The sequence below is a fragment of the Salvelinus alpinus genome, chromosome 17, assembly GCF_045679555.1.
Source record: "Salvelinus alpinus chromosome 17, SLU_Salpinus.1, whole genome shotgun sequence".
NCBI lineage: Eukaryota > Metazoa > Chordata > Actinopteri > Salmoniformes > Salmonidae > Salvelinus > Salvelinus alpinus.
In genome coordinates this window covers 15,585,511-15,611,414 of record NC_092102.1, presented here as the reverse complement: position 1 = coordinate 15,611,414, position 25,904 = coordinate 15,585,511, and the positions used below count along the sequence as shown (strand labels likewise).

At 43.5% G+C, this 25,904-nt stretch overlaps 1 protein-coding gene across 1 annotated transcript; it reads right to left on the bottom strand.

Annotated features, from left to right (window-relative positions):
- Positions 1 to 19,254: 19,254 nt before the first annotated feature.
- Positions 19,255 to 23,885, bottom strand: hoxc1a (homeobox C1a; the record flags this gene model as incomplete). Its single annotated transcript, XM_071349484.1, has 2 exons — positions 19,255 to 20,138; positions 23,513 to 23,885. Coding segments are annotated over 2 exons (735 nt in total), but the record flags the coding sequence as incomplete, so codon positions are not given.
- Positions 23,886 to 25,904: the final 2,019 nt, after the last annotated feature.

The following is a 25,904-nucleotide window of genomic DNA, read 5'->3' as shown; positions in this document are numbered from 1 at the left end:
ATCAGACCCTGTCTCAGCTCAATAATGAAGGAGAGAGAGGGATGCATTTGTTTTTGCTCTATCTGACCTTTTGATCAGGCCCAAACGGTCCTGTCCTGTCCACTGTGTCTGTCTATGTGTGTCTGTGTCTGTCTTCTCTCATACTGGTTTGTCCTTAGTGGACTATACTGTACACCAGAGCTGTTCCTACTCTCACTCTCACTCTCACACACACACACACACAGACACACACACACACACACACACACACACACACACACACACACACACACACACACACACACACACACACACACACACACACACACACACACACACACACACACACACACACAGCGGCTCCTTAATGACTGCCATCCCTCTCTGTGCCATGTTATTAATTAGCTCAATGATCCTTGCCGATAGGACCTGTGTCATGGATTAGAGCCTCCAGCAGCGCAGCAGCCAGCACCCGCACCCCTGCCTACCCTCCCAGCACACCCGCACCCCTGCCTACCCTCCCAGCACACCCGCACCCCTGCCTACCCTCCCAGCACACCCGCACCCCTGCCTACCCTCCCAGCACACCCGCACCCCTGCCTACCCTCCCAGCACACCCGCACCCCTGCCTACCCTCCCAGCACACCCGCACCCCTGCCTACCCTCCCAGCACACCCGCACCCCTGCCTACCCTCCCAGCACACCCGCACCCCTGCCTACCCTCCCAGCACACCCGCACCCCTGCCTACCCTCCCAGCACACCCGCACCCCTGCCTACCCTCCCAGCACACCCGCACCCCTGCCTACCCTCCCAGCACACCCGCACCCCTAGCTACTGCTGCCTACCTACACCCCCCCCCCCCTCCCCCCGCCCCGCCTGGCAGGGATAAATCATGATACCGGAGGGAGAACCACTGTAGTGCTCAGCAGCTCTCATGGACTGTTACCTGCTCAGTCGTATTGTGTTCTACCCTGTTGTTTTCTAAGGCAATGATGTTTAATATCTTGTCATGATTGGTGACTTCCACATAACATGGATTTGTCATCTATTCTATTCTGTTCTATTCTATTCATTGATTTTAGGCTCCTGAGTTCTTGTCCTCTTCAGTGTCTTTGTTATGTATAATCGTCGAGGTGTCTTTCCTTGTGTCTCCCCCAGATCCAGGTGTTCATCAAGGGCTTGGTCACTGTGGCATGCAAATCTGAGTTAATGTTATTGTCAGAATGAAAAAATGGGGGAAATGGGAAAGCAGCCACTTCAGATGCCTTGTTGATGTACAGAGTAAATAAACGTCACTGTCAAAATAGAATGAAGAGAAAACATGGCGGAGTGGTAGCTAAAAAACAGTGCTTCTTTTTGATTCAATTGTATTAGGATCACCATTAGCCGATGCCAATGGCGACGGCTAGTCTTACGGGGGTCCGACACATGATGAAAAAGACATAACAGGCAAAAGACTTGACATTTTACATATATTAAAAAACGTTATGTGTGTGTGTGTGCGTGAGTGTGTACGTGTGTGTGTATGCATCTATCAGTTACACATACATATCACTACATACACACAAAAAGTAGGTCACATTGGGGAGAGGCGTTGTGCCGCGAGGTGTTGCTTTATTTGTTTTTTGAAACCAGGTTTGCTGTTCACTTGCGCTATGTAAAATGGAAGGGAGTTCCATGCAATACTGGTTCTGTACAATACTGTACCTTTCCTTGAATTTGTTCTGGACCTGGGGACTGTGAAAAGAACCCTGGTGGCATGTCTGGTGGGGTAAGTGTGAGTGTCAGTGCTGTGTGTCAGTGCTGTGTGTCAGTTGACTATGCAATTCTTACGTTCTTATAAAAACAAGACGTGAGGCAGTCAGTCTCTCCTCATCTCTTAACCAAGAGAGACTGGCACGCATAGTATTGACATTAGACCTCTGATTACAATGAAGAGCAAGACGTGCCACTCTGTTCTGGAGGTGCCACTCTGCCACTCTGCAGCTTAACTAGGTCTTTCTTTGCAGCACTTGACCATATGACTGGACAATCAAGATAAGCTCAAACTAGACCCTGCAGGACTTGTTTTGTGGAGTGTGGTGTCAAAAAAGCTTAGCATCTCTTTATCACGTACAGACATTTCCCCATCTCTACAACCATTGAATCAATATGTTTTGACCATGACAGTTAACAATCTAAGCTAACACTAAGTAATTTAGTCTCCTCAACTTGTTCAACAGCCACGCCATTCATTACCAGATTAGAGATGTTCAGGACCAGATTATTACTGGCCATCCGTTCTAAAACTTACTACAACTCTTTGTTTAGGGTTGCCATGATTTCACTAGCTGTGGTTGTTGATGAGTATAGGGTTGAATCATCAACGTACTGTTCATGGACACACAGGTTTTGTTTAATGCCAGTGGCAGGTCATTGGTAAAAATAGGAAAGAGTAGAGGGCCAAGAGAGCTGCCCTGCGGTACAAAACAGTTTACATGTTTAGCTTCCATTAAAGAAAACCCTCTTTGTGATCGATAACTCTGAATCCAAGATATGGCAGACGTTGAAAAAACCCAACACAACCGGTCAAAAGTTTTAGAACACCTACTCATTCAAGGTTTTTATTAATTTTTTTTATTATTATTCTACATTGTAGAATAATAGTGAAGACATCAAAACTATGAAATAACACATATGGAATCATGTAGTAAGCAAAAAAGTGTTACACAAATCAAAATATATTTTATATTTGAGATTCTTCAATTAGCCACCCTTTTCCTTGATACAGCTTTGCACAATCTTGGCATTCTCTCAACCAGCTTTAAGAGGTAGTCGCCTGAAATGCATTTAAATTAACAGGTGTGCCTTGTTAAAAGTTAATTTGTGGAATTTATTTCCTTCTTAATTCATTTGAGCCCATCAGTTGTGTTGTGACAAGGTGGGGGGGGGGGGGGGGGGTATACAGAAGATAGCCCTAATTGGTAAAAGACCAAGTCCATATTATGGCAAGAACAGCTCAAATAAGTAAAGAGAAACGACAGTCCATCATTACTTTAAGACATGAAGGTCAGTCAATACGGAAAATTTCAAGAACTTTTAAACGTTTCTTCAAGTGCATTCGCAAAAACCATCAAGCGCTATGATGATACTAGCTCTCATGAGGACTGCCACAGGAATGGAAGACCCAGAGTTACCTCTGCTGCAGAGGACAAGTTCATTATACCCTGACTACACCGCTCGCGTCGCGTGCGTGAGTGTTGCAAAACAAATTTTTGCACTGCTCCGGCGCGCCGGCGCGCCAACGAGCATCTGCGTTACCAAGGGCTAAAATAGAAGTCAGTTCTATTTGTGACGCAGATTGCGCTGCAAGTTCTGCCTCTCCCGTCTCTTCATTGGTTTATAGAAGCAGGTACCCACTTGCCATCTCCTCATTGGTTATACCCATGTGGGTGACTGATAGATGAATGAGGTCGGTGGCGGTAATGCACCTAATTTATGAAAGTTGCCAATCACAATATAAAGTCAAGAGAAGAAAAAGCCTGGAAGGAGGAGAGATGACTAGAAATGATTCGGTTGTCCAATTAGCTAGCAACAGCAAGCTAGCTAAATAGGACAAATTAGCTAGCAAGTGCAAACTAGCTAGCTAAATTGCCCAAAAAATCTAATGCTTTTCGACCTGTCCCCAAATTAATGTAATTGGTTCAGAGTTTGTTTTGATATTTTAACCTGCGTGTCGTGATCACGTTTGGTGTGGGGGGACAAAATACATTTATGCACAATGGCACACGCGCAGCCGGTTTGTGTTCCATGCTAGAGTTACCAGCCTCAGAAATTGCAGCCCAAATAAATGCTTCACAGAGTTCAAGTAACAAACACATCTCAACATCAACTGTTCAGAGGAGACTGTGTGAATCAGGCCTTCATGATGGAATTTCTGCAAAGAAATTACTACTAAAGGACCCCAATAATATGAAGAGACTTGCTTGGGCCAAGAAACACAAGCAACAGACATTAGACAGGTGGAAATTTGTCCTTTGATCTGGAGTCCAAATTGAACATTTTTGGTTCCAACTGCCGTGTCTTTGTGAGACACGGTGTGGGTGAACGGATGATCTCTGTGTAACGGCTTTCTTCTGTGGAAAAAGGAGAGGACCAAAGCGCAGCGCGGTTAGTGTTCAACATGTTTTAATAAAGACGATAAACGTGAACACTACAAAATTACAAAACAACAAATGTGAAAAAAACGAAACAGTCCTATCTGGTGCATAGAACACAAAGACAGAAGACAACCACCCACAAAACTCAACACAAAACAGGCTACCTAAATATGGTTCCCAATCAGAGACAATGACTAACACCTGCCTCTGATTGAGAACCATATCAGGCCAAACATAGAAACAGGAAACCTAGACACACAACATAGAATGCCCACTCAGCTCACGTCCTGACCAACACTAAAACAACGAAAACACAAAAGAACTATGGTCAGAACGTGACACTCTGCATGTGTATTTCCCACCTTAAAGCATGGAGGAGGAGGTGTTATGGTGTGGGGGGTGCTTTGCTGGTGACACTGTCTGTGATTTATTTAGAGTTCAAGGCACACTTAACCAGCTTGTGGCTACCACAGCATTCTGCAGCGATACGCCATCCCATCTGGTTTGGGCTTAGTGGGACTATCATTTGTTTTTCAACAGGACAGTGACCCAACACACCTCCAGGCTGTGTAAGGCTATTTTACCAAGACGGTGAGGGATGGAGTGGTGCATCAGATGACCTGGACTCCACAATCCCCCAACCTCAACCAAATTGAGATGGTTTGGGATGAGTCGGACGCAGAGTGAAGGAAAAGCATTCAACAAGTGCTCAGCATATGTGGGAACTCGTTTAATTAAAACTTCTTACGGCTGAAATCCCGTTAACGGGATCGATTTGACAACAGCCAGTGAAAGTGCAGGGCGCCAAATTCAAACAACAGAAATCTCATAATTAAAATTCCTCAAACATACAAGTATTTTACACAATTTTAAAGATAAACTTGTTGTTAATCCCACCACAGTGTCCGATTTCAAAAAGGCTTTACGACGAAAGCATACCATGCGATTATGTTAGGTCAGCGCCTAGTCACAAAAACACAGCCATTTTCCAGCCAAAAAGAGAAGAGTCACAAAAAACAGAAATAGAGATCAAATGAATCACTAACCTTTGATGATCTTCATCAGAGGGCACTCATAGGACTTCATGTTACACAATACATGTATGTTTTGTTCGATAAAGTTCATATTTATATCCAAAAATCTCAGTTTACATTGGCGCGTTATGTTCAGTAATGTTTTGCCTCCAAAACATCCGGTGATTTTGCAGAGAGCCACATCAATTTACAGGAATACTCATCATAAACGTTGATGAAAGATACAAGTGTTATGCATAGAATTATAGATATACTTCTCCCTAATGCAACCGCTGTGTCAGATTTCAAAAAAGCTTTACGGCAAAAGCACACCATGCGATAATCTGAGTACAGCACTCAGCCACCATATAGATACCCGCCATGTTGTGGAGTCAACAAAAGTCAGAAATAGCATTATAAATAGTCACTTACCTTTGATGATCTTCATCGATAAAGTCCATAATTTATGTCCAAATATCTCCTTTTTGTTAAGTCCAGTAATCCAAATGCACAAGGCGCGGGCACTAAGTCCAGACGAAAAGTCAAAAAAGTTATATTACAGTTCGTAGAAACATGTGTATAGAATCAATCTTTAGGTTGTTTTTATCATAAATCTTCAATAAAATTCCAACCGGACAATTCCTTTGTCTTTAGAAATGAAAAGGAACGGAGCTCGCGCTCACGGCTGCACGCGTGACTAAACTCAAGGCTTTCTGCCAGACCCCTGATTCAAACAGCTCTTATTCTCCCCCCCTCCACAGTAGAAGCCTGAAACAACGTTCTAAAGACTGTTGACATCTAGTGGAAGCCTTAGGAAGTGCATTCAGACCAAATTTACACTGTATATTAGATAGGCAATCACTTGAAAAACTACAAACCTCAGATTTCCCACTTCCTGGTTGGATTTTTCTCAAGTTTTTGCCTGCCATATGAGTTCTGTCATACTCACAGACATCTTTTAAACAGTTTTAGAAACTTCAGAGTGTTTTCTATCCAAATCTACTAATAATATGCATATCTTAGCTTCTGGGCCTGAGTAGCAGGCAGTTCACTCTGGGCACGCTTTCATCCGAACGTGAAAATAGCGCCTCCCAGCCATAAGAAGTTTTAAGACGATTGGAAAAGCATTCCAGGTGAAGCTGGTTGAGTGTGCAAAGCTGTCATCAATGCAAAGGGTGGCTATTTGAAGAATCTCAAATATAAAATACATTTTTATTTGTTTAACACTTTTTGGTTTACTACATGATTCTATATGTGTTATTTCATAGTTTTGATGTCTTCACTATTCTACAATGTAGAAAATAGTAAAAATAAAGAAAATGTGTAGGTGCTCTAAAACTTTTGACCAGTAGTGTACATTTTTTCAAAAACAAGTTATGGTCAATCATATCAAAGGCTGCACTGAAATCTAACAATACAGCTCCCACAATATTCTTACCAATTTCTTTCAACCAATCATCTGTCGTTTGTGTCAGTGCAGTACATGTTGAGTGCCCTTCACTATAAGCATGCTGAAAGTCTGATGTTAATTTGTTTACAGAGAAATAGCATTGTATTTGGTCAAACACAATTTTCTACAACAGTTTGCTAAGAGCTGGCAGCAAGCTGATTGGTCGGCTGTTTGAACCAGTAAAGGCCGCTTTACCACTCTTGGATAGCAGAATGACTTTGGCTTCCCTCCAGGTCTGAGGACAAAGACTTTTCTCTAGACTCAGATTAAAGATATGACAAATAGGAGTGACTATAGAGTCAAGTACCATCCTCAGTAGCTTTCCATCTAAGTTGTCAATGCCAGGAGGTTTGTCAGGAGGTTTGTCATTGTTGATCGATAACAATCATCATCAATCTCTCACAATAACTTTACAAAATTCTAACTTACAATGCTTTGCCAATGAAGTAATCATAAAAATAATTGGCAACATCAAATGGTTTTATGATAAATAAGCCATCTGATTCGATGAAAGACGGAGAAGAACGTGCCTTTCTGTCCCTAATTTAATTTAGTACTCCAAAGTTGTTTTCCATTATTCTTTATATGATTGATCTTGGCTTCATAATACAGTTTCTTCTTCTTTTAGTTGAGTTTAGTCACATTCTTTCAGAAAGTCGGATGTACAGCCAGACTTATTAGCCACTCTTTTTTCCCCATCTCTTTCAACCATACAGTTTTTCAATTCCTCATCAATCCATGGAGCCTTAACAGTTCTAACAGTCAGTTTCTTAACAGGTGCATGTTTATCAATAATTGGAAGAAGCAATTTCATAAATTCATCAAGTGCAGCGTCTGGATGCTCCTTATTAATCACATCAGACCAACACATATTTTTAACATCATCCACATAAGAGTCACAGCAAAATATTTTTTTAAATCCAGCTTTTGGAACCTTGGCTTTCATGAATATAGCCACTATATCGTGATCACTGCATCCAATGGGGACAGATACAGCTTTAGAACACAGTTCTACAGCATTAGTTAAAATGTGATCAATACATGTGGACGATCTTGTTCCTGTAGTGTTTGTAAACACCCTGGTAGGTTGATTCATAACCTGAATCAGATTACAGGCACTGGTTACAATGAGAAGCTTCCTCTTGAGCGGACAGCTTGATGAAAACCAGTCAATATTCAGGTCCCCAAGAAAGTAGATCTCTCTGTTTACATCACACACACTATCAAGCTTTTGTTACCACTTGGTGGCCTATAGCTGAACCCTAAAAGGCTTTAGATGAAGCAGGTGAACCTCAACCACAACATTTCATTAACACTTGACATGAGATCTTCTCTAAGCATTACAGGGATATGGCTCTGAATATATCCCCCATTGGCATTCCTGTCTCTTCTGTGGATTTATATCCTTGTATTGCTACTGCTGTATCATCAAAGGAATTATCTAAGTGAGTCTCAGAAATGGCTAATATATAAATGTTATCTGATGTTAGCAAGTTATTGATTTCATTAACCTTATTTCTAAGGCTACATATATGAATATGTGTTATTTGTAGTCCTTCCTGGGTAGCTTATCAGAGATAGACATAATATGGAAAAGAACCAACAAAGCAGTTGGTGTGTGTAAGTGTGTGTTTTGCTGCGGGGTTGAAGCTACAAACCCACATGCTTGGCTCATCCCTTCCAGGCTTCTGGGAGGGAGGGTGGACAATGAGCCTGTCAAAGCGGCTGTAAGCAATGTCCCCCACGCGCTCTGGCAGCTTTCATGGCTGGGATAAGGAACACACATATGTCCAAAGTTATTATTAGTAGTGAAGGCAATGCGGTGGCCAACTGGAAAATGTGCCAGGGAGGAAAAAGTCTGTGCTTGGGCTCTTGTTGACGAGAGAAGTCTGTCCTACTCAGTAAAGCCTCAAATGTAAATTGTCCGCAACAGTGAAATGGGCTACTTCTATGTGAATTAATGAGGAGGCGGAACATGCCTCAATTCATACTGTCAGTAAATAAAACTTGTTAGAAAATCATTTAAAATTGAAACATAGCCTATAGATAATTAGCAGGAGCGTGCCTTGGTTTGAGGGCAGCGTAACTGTCCTGTTTTGTAACGATCACATTTTAAAACAGTGAATGCATTCTGACATCACGCATATATCCGACCATTAGAGATACTGTATTTGAAACTCACGGGTGAAAAGTATTTTTGTTTGTTGAAACGATCCTTCACCTGTGATAGAGAAGCACCACTGCCCTCAATGGTACTCCCACCGGCTTTGGTCTTTGTCAACGTAGGCTGTGTTCTTACTCCTCGCAGTTCCAGACAGGGCAGGTCACAGGGCAGATGGAAACAGCAACAAACAGCAGGGATTCAAACAGTCACACTCCCGGGACAATCCATTCCGTTCTTCTGTGGGAGGACAATGGGACACGTTTTACATATGAAGAGGTGAAAATCAGAGAGAGAGCCATTACAGCATAGGCTAATTTAGCATCTAAACACTGATTTGTAATTAGTAGTAGTGATAATGACAATAGTGACGAAACTTAAGGGACCGCACGTTTACACTGCAATATCGTACACTTTGCAAGCACCTATGTGTATATTTTACAGTACTACGAGCACATAATTTACATGCTGCGTGGTTGTGCCTACTAATTGTCTCGGTCAATGAGAATCACATGCATAGTACTGTATGTAAATATGCGGAGCATGTACACATCTCCAAGGTGAAAGCCAGCAATGTGCGTGTGTGTGATTATTGACTGTGTTGACCTGCGGGTGACCCTGGCGGTGTGCAAGTAAAGGGCAGGGAGTGAGTGTGCTCCGCAGCACCTGTCACACACGTCAATAAGCTGATGGATGGTCGCTATGGTTATTAAAGCAGAATTAAAGCGGGGAGGGGAGTACTGGGATAAATGATGGCTGAAAATGGCTGGTTGTACGTGTGTGTGTGCGTGTGTACGTGCGTGCGTGTGTGTGTGCGCGTGTGTGCGTTGCAGTGTGAAGAGGAGACTAGGGAGCCGGATGGCACGGCATCGGTGTCATTAGTCTTTATTATCCTCCGGAGAGGAGGAGTGGAGTGGAGGGGAGGAGAGGAGGGGAGGAGAGGAGCAGTGAGGGAGAGACGGAGCGGTCAGCGGATCCCGCCGGTAAGCCAGGTCGCACCGCGCCAGGACTGTAATGTCCCCCCTGCTGGCCATGCGTTATACCACACACACACACACACACACACACACACACACACACACACACACACACACACACACACACACACACACACACACACACACACACACACACACACACACACACACACACACACACACACACACACACACACACACACCTCCATTCTTCTTCCACCTCTCAGGTTTCTCTCTCTAGTCTCCCCAGGCTTCCCTGCTTTGCCTCCTATCTTTTCTCCTCTTCTTTACTCCCTCCATTTTCTCTCTCTCTCTCTCTCTCCTACCAAGGGAGGAGAGGACCCCCACCACAATCAATCATGGTGAAGTCGCAAAGCACAGCGGCACACTCAAGGCACAGCTCAGCGCTGAGCAGATAGGCTGGGGAGAAGAGAGGGAGCGGCCAGGGGGAGACGGGGAGATGAGGAGGAGAGGAGAGAGCAGGGATGAGAGGAGATCCGAGCTGTACTGGGTGGTGGAGACGATGGGTTCACTGCACAGTCAAATAGTGGGCACACTCTCTCCTGGGCTTGATGTGTGGCGGGGAGGCTGGGATGGAGGGAACCAACGAGCCAACATGATTGGTGAAGCCCCCATGAGGACCAGCCCCTCGCCAGCAGAGCTCTGAAAGCGTCCCAAATGGCACCCTATTCCCTATAAAGTGCACTACCTTTGACCAGAGCAGGTCAAAAGTAGTGCACTATATAGTGGTAGGGGCGCCATTTGGAACACAGCCTATGAATCGCTGGCTGAATGCAGATGTAACTGAACAGGCCTGCCGTTGATATTCTCTCCCTGTCTTCTCCTCCTGTTCCAGCACGGGTTCTTTTTTCCTAATTAGTGGTTTATTTATTGATACCCCAGTTAATGTCTCTCCTCATTTCAGAATGCTTCTGTCTCCATTACCCAGGGAGATTCATTTGCCGCAGTGTGTGTGGGAGGAATTGTGTTTGTGTGTGTGTGTGTGTGTGTGTGTGTGTGTGTGTGTGTGTGTGTGTGTGTGTGTGTGTGTGTGTGTGTGTGTGTGTGTGTGTGTGTGTGTGTGTGTGTGTGTGTGTGTGTGTGTGCGTGCGCGCGTGCGTGCGTGTGTGTGTGTGTGTGTGTGTGTCGGAGCGTGGGTGTGTGTGTGTCTGAGTTAACAAACGCCTACCAGTTTATACCCTCTTCCTCCCCAAAACTGCCCCCCCCCCATCTTACGCCCTCTACCTCCACCTCACTTCTGTCTATCTTTCACCTGTAGGGACATCTTTGTTCGGACTGCAGCCAGTGCATTGACACTTTGTACTTTAGCGTTGTACTCCTTAAAAAGTATTTCTGATCAGTTTATTTTTGTACGTTGACAGGCAATGAAATGGCTATCTGATAGAGAGACAACAATCCCATTCAGCAGTCTCAATACCTTAATTATATTAAATTACCTGTCCATCAGTTTGACCCCTTGTGCCTCATCATTCCACAACACCCCCCCTCACCTGGCAGACAGAATGACTACACTACATAATACACCCTCCCCCCACACACACGCATGCACACACACACTCCTGCCCTGTTTCCCCACTGCACCCAGCTGCAAGCCCAGCTGCACCTAGACTGACGTCTCATGGATCACAATAAATCCCCTTATTCAGTCCAGCACCATCCCGATCTGTCTGTCTGTCTGTCTGTCTGTCTGTCTGTCTGTCTGTCTGTCTGTCTGTCTCGTGTCTGTCTGTCTGTCTGTCTGTCGGTCTGTCTGTCTGTCTGTCTGTCTGTCTGTCTGTCTGTCTGTCTGTCTGTCTGTCTGTCTGTCTGTCTGTCTGTCTGTCTGTCTGTCTGTCTGTCTGTCTGTCTGTCTGTCTGTCTGTCTGTCTGTCTGTCTGTCTGTCTGTCTCTCCAGGGTTGAGGATGATACCATCCCAATGATCCCAGCCTCTCCAACAACAGCTTCCATGGGCTTGAGAGTGGACCGGCGACCTTTGAGAGAACTTCTGCCTTTGTTTACACTGTCACACTGTGACATAGTTCCCATACCACGATGTGACACTTGGGAGCTGCATGAGATATTATCCACTAACTCTTTGCTTTTCACCAATGCATGGTAAAGTGTCTAACAAATCTGCCCATTGATTGAGTAGATGTGGATGAAATATAAGAGCAAGTCTATTTGAGAGGCCCCTACATTTTCATCGCACTCTATCGGCTTTCTAAATGGGTCAAATAGGAGAGAGGGGGCGGACCATGCATGCAGGACAGGAGAGATGGGAGGTGGCCCTGGCAGTGTGGCACCAAGGTTAACTAATTAGAGCATTAGTGTGTGATACTTGTCTCTCTCGGGTGATCAGTCAAAGCCACCAGTCATCCCCTCCTTACCGCCCTTCATCCCCCTCACCCCCCCTTTCATCCCCTCATTACCTTCCCCTGCTATCTCCCCTTAACACCTGCAGCCCAGCCATCGGTCGGGGTATTATACAGTGGCTGCCCACAAACACACACACACACACACACACACACACACACGCATGAGCGAATTTGAAACACGCATGCATTCACACACGGTAGTATCACATGGGTCCACACACCGCCGCTCTTTGTCCTGACGGAGCCAAGGCCTACCCATCACATCAATCTAACGGCAGCACTGTTTATATTTATGTACAGAGGATAGAGAGGGGCGAGAAAAGGTCCTCTCTTACTGTGGGGTTTATTGACTAAGCGTTAAGTGGACATTATCAGCCAATAGCCTGGTTATTTATGAGGCGGTGATAAAGGCTTGGAGATTGAGTTATGTGAGAACCAGGCTCTGGATGAAAGGTGCTCATACAAACCGCTGATACCCGCCGCTCGGCACTCCGTGTCTGGGTAGAGAGAGAGGCACGCCAGCCCAGGCTGAGGCTGGGAGAGCCGGGCCAAACCGAGCTGAAACACTACTTCATGGAGGATTTATGGATGGGGCATTTATGCTCCTTCCACAGGTCAAACGAGGGGCTGTTAATCTACATTTCCTATCTGCGTAAGACGAGGCAAATCTATACTGTACTTACTGAATTCTATTGACCTCTTGACCTTAGCGTAAGATGATACCGAGGGCAGCTCAGAGAACGAGTGTTTAAAATGCAACATGCTGTTATACATAATGCATGGAAAAATATACATTATTTCTCAATCCTTTTATTGAATATCACCGCTGTCCACGGCTATTCCCTCAGCCAGACTTCAGTGCTCGGTTTGGTTTTACTTTAAAAAGCTGTGGCTACAGTGAAACAGCAATCCTATGGACTGGTAATATTCTTTGTAATCTAAAGGAAAAACATGAATTACTCTGTGATAAATCTGATCCCTCCAAACACCTGTACTGTACACAGACATACATATACACACCCCAAATACAGTACACACACACACCTTCAACCAATTTCACGACATACACCCATCTTCATACTGTACACACACACATCTCACCCACACATACTGTAACTGCACACACACACACCTTCCCCAAAATCCACAACACACACCTTCACCAAAATCCACAACCCACACACATCCTCACCAAAATCCACAATGCATACACAAACTGACTTTACCCACTGTAACTGTAACTGTACACACACCACTGTATTCTTCACCCACTACCCCAAGGAAGCCATCTTTCTCTGCACTAAACCAGGTCAACAAACAAAAAGCAATTATGTTGGGCAGCTGCCGCCTGGGAGTGGGTAATTACAGTGCTGTGTGGACAGCTTCATTCTAAACAGGTACTAAAAGCATCATCCATCATCCTCACACTCACTGACGCCCACCTCACCCTCGTCACGTGACACGAGTGGAGTGTGTAGCTGTGGAACTGTGATGGGAGGATGGGGGGGTATAGGAAGTGTGGGGGTATGTGCGTGTGTGTGTGTGTGGGGGGGGGGGGGGGTTGTGTTTCTGGGAGTGTGTGTGTGCGCAGGGGGAGTGAGAGTGAGATGGATGTGATTGGCTGCTGCCAGAAGTCCTTTTAGAGGTCAGCCAATCAGAGGAGATGACCTGCCAATGACCTTGTATCACTTGACCTCCGAAGGCCTGAGGGTCAGTCGCTCATATCTGGAGGAGAACATAGCAGGAGGCAAGGAACAGAGAGACAGAGAGAGAGGGAAGATGAATGGCAGAGAAGAAGAGAATGGTGTGAGAGGAGAGGGGAGTGGGGAGGCATCAAGAGAAGGATGGGTAAATAAGGAAAGGGAGGGGTAAAGATGAAATATCACCTGGGGTTCCCCCTTTGGATAAAGGGACTGTTCAATGTGTGTTTTTATAGCATCCAGGCCAGTCCTGCAGTCCGTCTCACACCTCTGTTCCAGTTATCTGCCTAACCTGTGTGGATGTTATCCTTGAATATATAGAATATGTAACAAAAATATCTACGTTAGATGTTAGATACAAAATCTACCAAAAAATTATCAAGAGTAAAAAAACAAACACATTTTGTCCGTAATTCTATTTATTTACGCTTCCTCAGGAAAACGTAGGTTCAGGGACATGATTGTACGGTAATCCGTTTGTTTTTCTCCGCCCTAAATGAATTAATTTGGTGGCTGCCGGCTGGCACAGACCTGATTGAGATAGGTTCATGAACTGGGCTCCTATTCAGCACGCACGGATGATTGAGGGATGAGGCAAAAAGACACATCTGAAAGACAGACAGCGCCCTCGAAACGCCCCTTCTCTTCTCCTCTCCTCCTGACTCCCCCTCTCCTCCCCTCATCTCTCCACCGCCCCACCCAACCCCACCTCCCTGCTCCCCTGTGCTCCCCTCTCTTCTCTCCATATGTCTAAGAACCTGTTGTCATGGCAACCTCACCCAGCGCAGCAGAAAAGGGAGGGGGGGGGGGGGGGGTTGTCGACTTTAGACCAGACAAATAAGCATTGCAGGGCTCATTTATGATTTTTTAAAATTATATAATAAGGAGATCAAAATGTGTGTGTGTGTGTGTGTGTGTGTGTGTGTGTGTGTGTGTGTGTGTGTGTGTGTGTGTGTGTGTGTGTGTGTGTGTGTGTGTGTGTGTGTGTGTGTGTGTGTGTGTGTGTTGTGTCTGTACACTAAATACTGGTAGCAGTAGTACATGTCATTGCCTCAATTGAGTAAACCATATATTCATTATTTTGTGTGATATATTGTAATGCAACCTACATTTACATTTAAGTCATTTAGCAGACGCTCTTATCCAGAGCGACTTACAAATTGGTGCATTCACCTTATGATATCCAGTGGAACAACCACTTTACAATAGTGCATCTAACTCTTTTAAGGGGGGGGGGTTAGAAGGATTACTTTATCCTATCCTAGGTATTCCTTAAAGAGGTGGGGTTTCAGGTGTCTCCGGAAGGTGGTGATTGACTCCGCTGACCTGGCGTCGTGAGGGAGTTTGTTCCACCATTGGGGTGCCAGAGCAGCGAACAGTTTTGACCTACATAACCATCAATTCAAAACTCTATTCAAATTAATACTGAAAAATAAGTATAGGGCTCCTTCATTGCAATAGCCAGACTCAAGTATGGCTGACATCTTGAATGCACCATCAGCAACCCCTATAGAAGCCTATTGTTTTGCTTTGTGTCCCCCCCCCCTCACTTTATGCTCATCTGCAACTTTTGAAAGGGCAATGCAAAGCGCTAATGTAAACAGAGCTGTAGAATAGAGGTCAGTAGCTCCACACACACTATCTGCCGTGGCGTCCACCTGCATTCATATTACTGACGATGCATGTGTTCCTGCAGAAGAGAGGAGAAATCCTTTCTGAACCTGCAGCGTGCTGCTTAGTCTCAAAGACTCAGAAACCTGTATTCATTCAAAATTCGTATGGGGAAATAACAATAGAATTCCTATGCAATAAACATGCAACCTTGACACAGATTCACCTTTGTGTGCACCCCTTCTCTCTCTCTCTCTCCTTCCCTCGCTCCCTCTCTCTCTCTTTCTCTTTCTCTCTACCTCTCTCTCTCTCCCTTACTCTCTCTCTCTCCCTCACTCTCCCCTTTACCTTGTGTTGACTCCATCGCAGAGCTCCCCTCCCCCCGTCCAAAAGCAAACTTCTCTGTTCCTGCAGCCAGAAATGCTGAGTGCTGCTGTTTTGCTTTGTACACTGAAATGCGCTGAGGCTGTAAGCTGTCCCCAAGCATCTGGTCCCTGGAGGAGAGGAGGAGAGGATGACAGGAGAAGCAAGGACTGTTAAGTGTGTGTGTGTGTGTGTGTGTGTGTGTGTGTGTGTGTGTGTGTGTGTGTGTGTGTGTGTGTGTGTGTGTGCGTGCGTGCGTGCGTGCGTGCGTGCGTGCGTGCGTGCGTGCGTGCGTGCGTGCGTGCGTGAGCGCGATTATGCATGTTGAACACTTATCGTTCATTGCTGCTCCTTGAGTAATTAATTGTCAAACAAGGTAGCCAAACCTGTTAGAGAGAGAGAGGGTATGAGAAGTGCACAGGAGAGAGTAAAGGTGAGAGTGAACCGGAGAGAGAGAGAGAGAGAGAGAGAGAGAGAGAGAGAGAGAGAGAGAGAGAGAGAGAGAGAGAGAGAGAGAGCGAGAGCGTGAGAGAGAGCGTGAGAGAGAGCGAGAGAGAGAGCGAGAGAGAGAGAGCGAGAGCGAGAGAGAGAGCGAGAGAGAGAGAGAGAGAGAGAGAGAGAGAGAGAGAGAGAGAGAGAGAGAGAGAGAGAGAGAGAGAGAGAGAGAGAGGAAGATGGAAGAGAGAGTGTAATCCCGGAAAACCCCATATTTATTTAACTTCATTAGTAGTTCTGAAATGTTTAAGTTGATCAATTGATTTCATTTCAGGGTGCACCTATGGCATGTACATTATGCGTTACGTTAATACTAGGTTGACTTAGAATGAGTTTCAATGAATCCAGTAAAATCACACTTACACGTGTCAATGCAAAAGTAACGCAACATATCTCTGAATCAATCAATCATCTCATGCTACAGGACGCATTAGCACAAGAATGTCTGTACGTATTCCTATAACCAGAATAAACTCTGGGCTCTCGTTATAGCCTTGTGTTCCCAGAAAAACTCGGGGCTCTCGTTATAGCCTTGTGTTCCCAGAAAAACTCTGGGCTCTCGTTATAGCCTTGTGTTCCCAGAAAAACTCAAGGCTGTCTTTATAGCCTTGTGTTCCCAGAAAAACTCATGGCTCTCGTTATAGCCTTGTGTTCCCAGAAAAACTCAAGGCTCTACAGTATCACTTGATTGGGTTCAACCTTATGAATGCAAGTTTTGAATAGTTTTGAACCCGTATTAATACTAGTGCCAGTGCATGACAGAGCTGTCACTGTGATGAGGGAGCTGTGCATCTTGGGAAAAGCGGGGAAAGGGGAGTACAGATCCATCAGACAAGAATGGTTTCAAACTCTGGAAATGTCAGTGTAGACAGAAACGCAAAGGTGTTCTCATCAATTGACATGCAGCCAGCCCAATACTGAACCTGTCAGAGAACAACTAGAACAAATATTAGTACAGGTGATTAAGAACAGATATGGCTAGCTGAGCCTCTGTGTCCACGAGATAATGGTGCATATTTAACAAGATTAAACTCAACTAATTAGGTCAAATATCAGTCCATCACAATCATAATCATTATCATGTACATCAGAAGCGTCATCATTATCACACTGTAGTGGGTACATCCTGTTATATTGTTTGCTAAAAACCAAATCACTTATAGATGCTGTCAAGCGTTCCTAATATGGTCATCATGTTTTATTGCAGGAAGCAGAACTAATGGTGTGTATTTAAATGACTTTAAATGACAGCGCAAAATATAAAAATACATTGGGTACAGTGCACTGCCTTTTACAATTATCCTCCCTTTGATTCAATCAAGCTCATCTTTTTCAGGGCCATAAGCCATGAAGGGCATTGTACTTCATTTTGTATGAATTAAGTCTGTATGCATTTTATAGCTTATTTAAGTTCCTGTAGGTGAAAACGAATGAACTAATGAACAAAAAAAGATATGGCTGTAGGATGCAATTTTGCGAACGTTTTAGACAGAGGCAATAAGATTTTGTCGATTAAGTGTTGACATGCAATGAAAGAGCAGACAGGGTAAAGACAATGTCCATGTGAAATTGGACCATAACAATGTAACAACAAATAAAATCCAATACAGGCCTAGAAAATTGTATTTTATAATAAGCATTGTTAACAGGTCAATAATAAGAGTACAATTATTAGTAGGCCTACTCAATCAGGCTATAGAATACTATTCTTCTCCGTCCATTTCAATGCCGGATGAAATATTGTTTTGAACAAAAGTGTTACGGAGTGGCTTGAAAAAGCCAAAGAGCCCTTGTGAGTCTAAGGTCATACAGATGAAGGATCATCTTTCTCTCCTTGACTAACTGACCGGTCACCGTCGTCAGGAGGCAAGACAAAGGTCACGGGGTCAGAGTTGAACTCAGGAGTAACTGCATACATTAGCACGACTTGCAGAAGCTTAAGTGCATGTTTCCATAACCCTATACAATAGTGGCATATTCATTCATAAAAAACTATGCATTGAAAATCCCAAAATATGTCAAATGTTCTACACTTGTAATTAATTCAACGGAAGGCATCGGTCATTAGTAGGCCAATAGTTTACAATAAATAATTGCAGTAATTCCGAGCATAAGTAACTGAAGCAATTCCGTGCTTCCAAATGTTTTGTAATTTTCAGCCCTGCGACATATTTATTGGTGATAAATAGGCCTAACACACGCAAAAAGCTAATCAACTAAACTAGGCTATTCGATATTTCCGAAAATAATATAGATTCATCCCTTCCATGGTTTTAACTTTAAACGTGACAAACTATAGGTCCTATATTAACACCACGGATAACCTGTTACTCTGTCAATAACGTTTTTATGAGGCATGTGAACAAACAGTTAACGAACGCATTTCAGTGGAATAGTGGCGTCGTGCCCAGTCAATTTATTGGTTGATTTACAGGAGAACACCACAGTTTAGAGAGCGTTTTATTGTTGAACACATGCTGAAACTGAAGTGTTCAGAAGTGGATTTTTATTTTTTTATGTATGTTTATGACGAGGCTATTAGCATACTCGTTAAGGAAAAAAGGATTGTACAATTAATTAGCATTTACAGTTCCGTTGAAATGAGTTCAAATGTTTGATTCAAATGGTCGGATTAACGTTGATCAATACACTAAACCTGTTAGTCAATAAATCTATCAGTCAATTGCCAAATTAATCCCTTGGCGCTCGCGGTATAATTCAAACCATTAACGGATAGAAACAAAAAGAGTGAAACAGGAGATAAAGAAAGATGAAGAGAAGAGCACAACAATGTTGAATAGAGGTGGAAAGACAAAATCAAGAATGTTTCATATTCAAGAACATGAAAAATCTAAACAGAATAATAAATATAACTCAAATAACTGTTCATTTATCCCAAATCTGTGACAACCCCTGACAGAAATATACATACTTTTTAGTCAAGAACATTTCAGGTAGGCTGTTCCCGAAAAAAGAGCTGGCCACAAAATGATTGTAATGCTGCTTTAATGACATGTAGGCTAATTTATAATAAATAACAACTCAATAAATAAATAAACAAATACATATAATACATATTATAATAATAGTTATGTCTGATTAAACTCATGTTATTTGGTATAAACTCATAAAGTGCCTTAATCATTATATTACTACAGCTGACACCGGAGAACAAGTCAAATAGCCTACTCCAATTAAAGGTCTCAGGTAGGCTTATATTGCCTCGTAAAATAATGGTTCAATAAATACGGAAAATAAATATGTGCGCCTCTTAATTTAAGAATCACCGAGTCAAACATTTACAATAAATCATTCGAGTTCACAAAACTTACCCTGCTTCGTGGTTTTCGTGCAAAACAACATGTTAGGCTAACTAAAATTCCTCCAAACGGAGAATCAAACCAGCTGCAGGTTGGTGACACTGTCACTATTTTTAGGCCTACACACCTTGTTTTGTAACGCACGAGACAGGTCCTCTGCTAGTGGATGTTTGGGAGAGCACGAGGTCAGGTCAGGTGTCCAAGTTGTTGTAGCGTGAGCTTTCTGGGCATCTCGAGGACGCCAAAGGGGCCACGGGGAGAAGAAGGCCCTCGCGCGTTAATTTATTATGTTTCATGAGCCGGTTCTGGAACCAAATCTTCACCTGCGTCCCGCTCAGCTGCAGGGCGTTCGAGATATCCAGTCGTCTGGCCCGCGTCAAGTACTTGTTGAAGTGGAAATCCTTCTCGAGCTCCGTGAGCTGTTTTGTGGTGAAGTTGGTCCTTGGTACCCGGTTAGCAGTAAGATGGTGCCCATCGGTGGTTACCTCCACCTCCTCTGTCCATACTGACCCCCGTGAAACTATACTCAATCCACAGGCCATGTGCATCTTGGCTGAAAAGACAGTTAAAACACAAGTATAGCATTATTATAAGGAGCATAAAGGTGTTTCTGAAACTGACCATGGAGACCACTCTGGCTGCAACATAAAGTCTTCTTAGCTAATGAAAGAGATGAATGAAGGTTTCAGGGGTGTTAAAGTAATTACACAATGACTTATAAAACATATATTCAATATATTCATTAAGTTAATTGGTTATGTGTATCTGTATTGAGATCAATTCACTGGATGGCAATGAGGAATAAAAAACGTGGCCCTAAATAGTCACATTTTTGTTGCAGTGCCCAAGATTCAGCTATGGTTCTGAGACATGGATAAGTAACCGTCATGGCTTTTGCACTAATCACACACTGAACACTGGACTAAAACCAGGCTTAAACAGCTGACTCACTAAAACCTCGGGACTAGAGTAGGTGTGATGAAATTGGCATGACTACTTTGTACATTCAGGTATATCCCAAGCCTGGAGTGTTTCGTAATCCTGGTCCTGGAGCCCTAATGCAGAGCACAATATATTTTTTTGCCTTAGCACTGCACACCTTTTTCAAATCATAAAACATGAATGATGACTTGATCATTTTAATCAGCTAGAGTAAAAACAAAAACGTGCCCCGCTTTGGGTCTCCGGGACCAGTATTTGAAAACACTGATTATAGGTGTTGGATTGTTTGAAAAAAGTATGTCTACAATTTCCTCAGAAATAATTGAACACTATAACACATTGTTGTCCATCAGTGATGGAGATACCAACCCCATCATGGTATCTGTCTATGGTCATTATAGGTGGCTATCTGTATTTCTTCGTGATTGAGTCAAATGACTGGTACTGTATCCGTACTGTACCATGGACTCAATAAGGCCAGGTATTGGATGTAATAACTTCTATCATAATTCATAGGAAAGGTATGGGAATGAAGAGGCTATGAAGAAAAAGGCTTCTTAGACACGTCAGCTCATAGGATGTCTTGAAATCCATGTTTCAGACAAAGGAGAATGTCAAGGAGCGGTTTACCTAAACTATAACCTAAAAAAAGAGCCTTTGGTGACTATGAAGAGGCCAACACAGACCAAACAATACATGGTGACTATGAAGAGGCCAACACAGACCAAACAATACAGTAAGTAATGAAGCACCTGGGCTCTCAGGAATAGAACATCACTTGTACATTCTGATGAATGACTTCTAAGATAATAGAATTGATGCTGGCCAGGAGGAATAAAGAATCAAACTGAAAATATTTGAGGAATGACTTGCACGCTTTAAAAATAGCCAGCCAGCAAAGCCAGGGCAAGCCGCTGAGGCAAAGTATTCCCAGCCAAGGAGAGACAGAAACAGAGAGAGAGAGAGCGAGACAGAGAGAGCGAGAGAGAGCGAGACAGAGAGAGAGAGAGAGAGCGAGACAGAGAGAGCGAGAGAGAGAGAGAGAGAGAGAGAGAGAGAGAGAGAGAGAGAGAGAGAGAGAGAGAGAGAGAGAGAGAGAGAGAGAGAGAGAGAGAGAGAGAGAGAGAGAGTGAGTGAGAGAGAGCGTGAGAGAGAGCGAGAGAGAGAGCGAGAGAGAGAGAGAGAGAGAGAGAGAGAGAGAGAGAGAGAGAGAGAGAGAGGATCAAGAGGGAAAGGATCAATACACATTGCCTCAGCCACCTGGGCATCCTGCCCACAGTAATTCAGGTGCTGTCAGAGCATAATTGAAGAATGACGCACTGGGAGTATATACACTGTACCAGCAGATCAACTTACAAACGGGTTGTATGGAGGCCTTTATGCATGAGAGAATATAGGGATGCTTTGTTTTCGTGCCAAGACAATACACCCTCCAGAAAAAAACGTTGCTGCTGCTTTCACTAATCATACTACTGGTAAGAATGTAGCACTAATGAGATATGCTCCAACCCTGAGAATCATTCTTATGATACTATGTCTATACTATATCTACCCAGCTGTTTGTATGATAGCTTAAAGCCATCAGACAGTAAAATACAAACGCTGGCTAGAGGACATGGATACTAGTCCTGGCAAGCAACAAAAACAATCAATATAAATCAAGACATATTGGATGAGAAATTGTTGTACTGTAGATGTCTCCGAGACAGGTAACAAAGAAGGCATGCCATCTTTGATTAACCATTTACTGCAGTGGGCTAAATCGGGGTCACGCAGAAGGATTATTGGTCGTTTTAAACATGATAAATTACTTTCAATGGGCAAAGTCAAGAAACTGCAAGTATTCTACGGGACTTTTTAGTAAGTACGATCTCATTTCTACGAAATCGGAAAGTATATGCTGAATGCACAGTAAAGACCGATGTGTTGTTGGTGGACTGATGATACGCGACTATGATCATGGTCAAAAGGTGAACACGTAAAGGTGCTTGGCATTGAGATCAATACACAAGGCTCTCATTACTATACCGACAGATAATCAATAGGCAGAGAGCTCTAACGTTTTTGGGAGTGAGCTTGGCTAAACTTACCTGTGCACACTGAACTCAGGTCCCACTGCCTTTCCAGAACACAGTGATGCAAATTAAAGAAAGGCACAAGTGGATAGAATTAAACGATTCTATTATTTTCTAGAAAGATCTCCATCCTTTTCTGTGCCCCAATAGGTACAGAGACGCAGGCCTATACTGTGTATAAACCCACTACACCTGGCCCAGCGTTCTCTGCCTTTTCCCCAGTCCATCCCAATTTTTCCAATCTGGGTAGAATTGATGAATACGTAGGTAAAATGTCACTTACTGTATGGTTATTGTGGTTGATTGATTCAGGAATTATAAGTGCTCAGTTATACTATTCATATTTTATAGCCTATTAACTTGTGTTAAAAGTTCATTCGCAATTATGTATTTATTTCTGAAGCCATTTGCTGCAATAGGCTACATGAATGCAAATAAATACTTGTCTTGTAGTTGATCATTTTGCACAAAAACACGTCAAACTTGTTTTGCCTGTTTCACATTAGTCTACAGTAGCCTAGCTTATACCTTCTCACAGCACAGCACTGTCCTACAAACAGTAGCCTAGCATATACCTTCTCACAGCACAGCACTGTCCTACAAACAGTAGCCTAGCTTATACCTTCTCACAGCACAGCACTGTCCTACAAACAGTAGCCGATTTGAGAATATGGCACATCTGTTGCAGACTACTTTTCAACATATGAGGAGTAATCAATAACGGTTTACCAAACGTTAAATGTAGATGTAGAAACGAATTGATAACTAATGATACAGTACTCACACATCGTTTAAGACTTGCTATTGGTTTTCGTATCAAGAGCAAATGAAAAGTTTTACAAATGATTTGGTCAATAAGATAGCTGTCGTCTTTCCAAACGGGAACGTGAACGACATGTCCAAAACTTACCCGTCCGAGGTTGACTTCTCTTTACTTTCGTCCACTCAAAAGTTTTGCTCGAGTGACTTAGTTCAGGTACATTGGGGTCCGAGTGAGAGCCACTGTTCACAACAGCAAAGTGAATCTTAGGCCCACCATGAGTGTAGATTTGAACGTGTGCATTTATACACCCGAATTCGGAGTGCGCCAGCGCCACAGTCGCGGTGTTGTGTGTGGAAGAGGAGTATCCAAGTCCGGGAAGTCGTGCTCGTGAGCCAGGAGGTAGGAGGGAGACGAGAGTAGCGGAAGGCAAGCCGTTGGCGTGGTGGAAAAGCCCTGACTCTGTGTTAAGGGAGGGCTGCTCGAGCCTGAGCAGACCCGGAGCTGACTTTCCGTGCAGTCTGTTTCAGAACTGGCTTCGAAAAAAGATGGGTAACTGTGTTGCAATTAATATTCCCTGCCAATCTCTGCTGAAGTTTTTCATTAGCTGCCAGCCCTAACTTCAGGAGAAGTTATCTGGTCCAAGTCCCGTATCCTGACCTCCCCAGGTCGGTAGCCCCCTGCTACCCTCCCCATTACACGCTAACTCTTGATATGAATTCACCTACGAATAATCGTTGGACCGGTCAAACGGTCGTAGAACGCATGGACAGGTAGCTATAGCTAATACCCAACAACGCATGGATGGATCAAGACAGCGACCATGCATGGACAGTCAGATGGGCATGCCCTGGAGAAAGTCGATCTCTGACTGATGGAGATGACGTGCCCTCTTGGTCTTGGCCAATAGCTGGACATCTCTGTCATCCATCCGGGACAACGCTGATTAGCCAAGCCAAGCAAGTTGTAGACTCATTTGGGGTGGCCAAATGAATGGACTCCAGTACAGCAGACAATGCCAGTGTAGACCATCATTCGTGGTCACTGTATTTTCTCAAACAGGGCCGTTTAAATATTTACGCGTAAGATGGACACATAAAGTGGCACTTTATGACTGAGATATGGAGGACTGGGATATGGAGGAGCAAGTAGGCCTACATTAAGGAAAGTTCACTGAGACGATGGACCAACGCTTCTGAAGTCTTGCATTCATCACAGTGTCACCGCTCATATTTCAAACAGGCACAGGTAAAATGACGGCAGATGGGTGTGTTCCTCTTTACGCGCCCAGTGCTGCAGGCCTTCTCCATCTACCAACTTTGTAACTCTGTATACATCATGCCAGATATGTTGTTATCATTTACCAAAACGATTAGGCCTATAGCTGTTATTCAATAACTGCTTTTAAGGTACAAGCCAATACCATAACAACACTTGTTTGCAGGTCCTGGATTGAAATGTTTGCCAATATTGGCCTAAGACGTTCATTAGTATAGGCCTACATAATGTAAAACGCCTAAAAATAACTAGTAGGAAGGTAGACTATAGGCTTAAGTGGATACAGTCTATTCATTGGCGTTGGGGTCTTACGCAACTATCCTGCGATGACGGTTTCTTCAGCAGCAGTGGCCGCGTTCAGTGCAGGGCTAAGGGTCATGTGAAAGGCACACTTAATGGGTTCAAAGGTCGTGACAGTGGCTGTTGAGCTGTTCACTGGCAGCATATCTGTAATTAGTCTCCGAACAACTAGGAAAATAGCTCCGAGGACAAAACCCAAAAGTTTTGCATTTGAGAGACAGATGGACATGGACGTTCACGTTTAGGGACCCACTTATCGACAATTATATAGCCCTACAGTTAGCTTTATGAAATGGGAAGATACACTAATAGAACTATGAATTATCAAACTATGTCAATATTACACATGCAGGCTCAGCGATGTTATTTCAGATACATATTTCCATCTTCATGTATATTATATATACAGCGGCCTTCTTCTTGCCATTAAACTGTATGTACATGTTTAATTATATGGCATAGGAAATGGTGACAGTGCGAATTGAACAACAACTTTTATATTACATTTTGTTCGACCGGTATAATTCCCAGTTACGTGCATAGGCCTATACACTCATCCTCGTTTTATTACACTTTAAGGAGAGCTAAACCTGTTTAATTGCCTACATTCAAGTTTTATCTATTCAGATTAGGCTACATGTTAAGAAACAAAATAACACAACGTGAGAATTTTTTTTTAGTATTAGCTCGTACATTTTTTTTAAGAAGCAGCATTTACAGGTAGGCGTGCAGTTTTATTAGGAATTATCTGAAGGAATTGTGTTTAGAGATACAGGTAATTACAACGTTATTAATTAAGTAGCATGTCTGTTGAGTCCAGATATTGAGGTGGGTGGTGAATCCAAAGAACTTTGGTTTTGTTCTTCTTCAAATACATTTGTGGGTAGTATTGACTGCTATACGATTATAGTGTAATATTACATATACCGGTACACCAACATCACAATACACAACATATTTTATT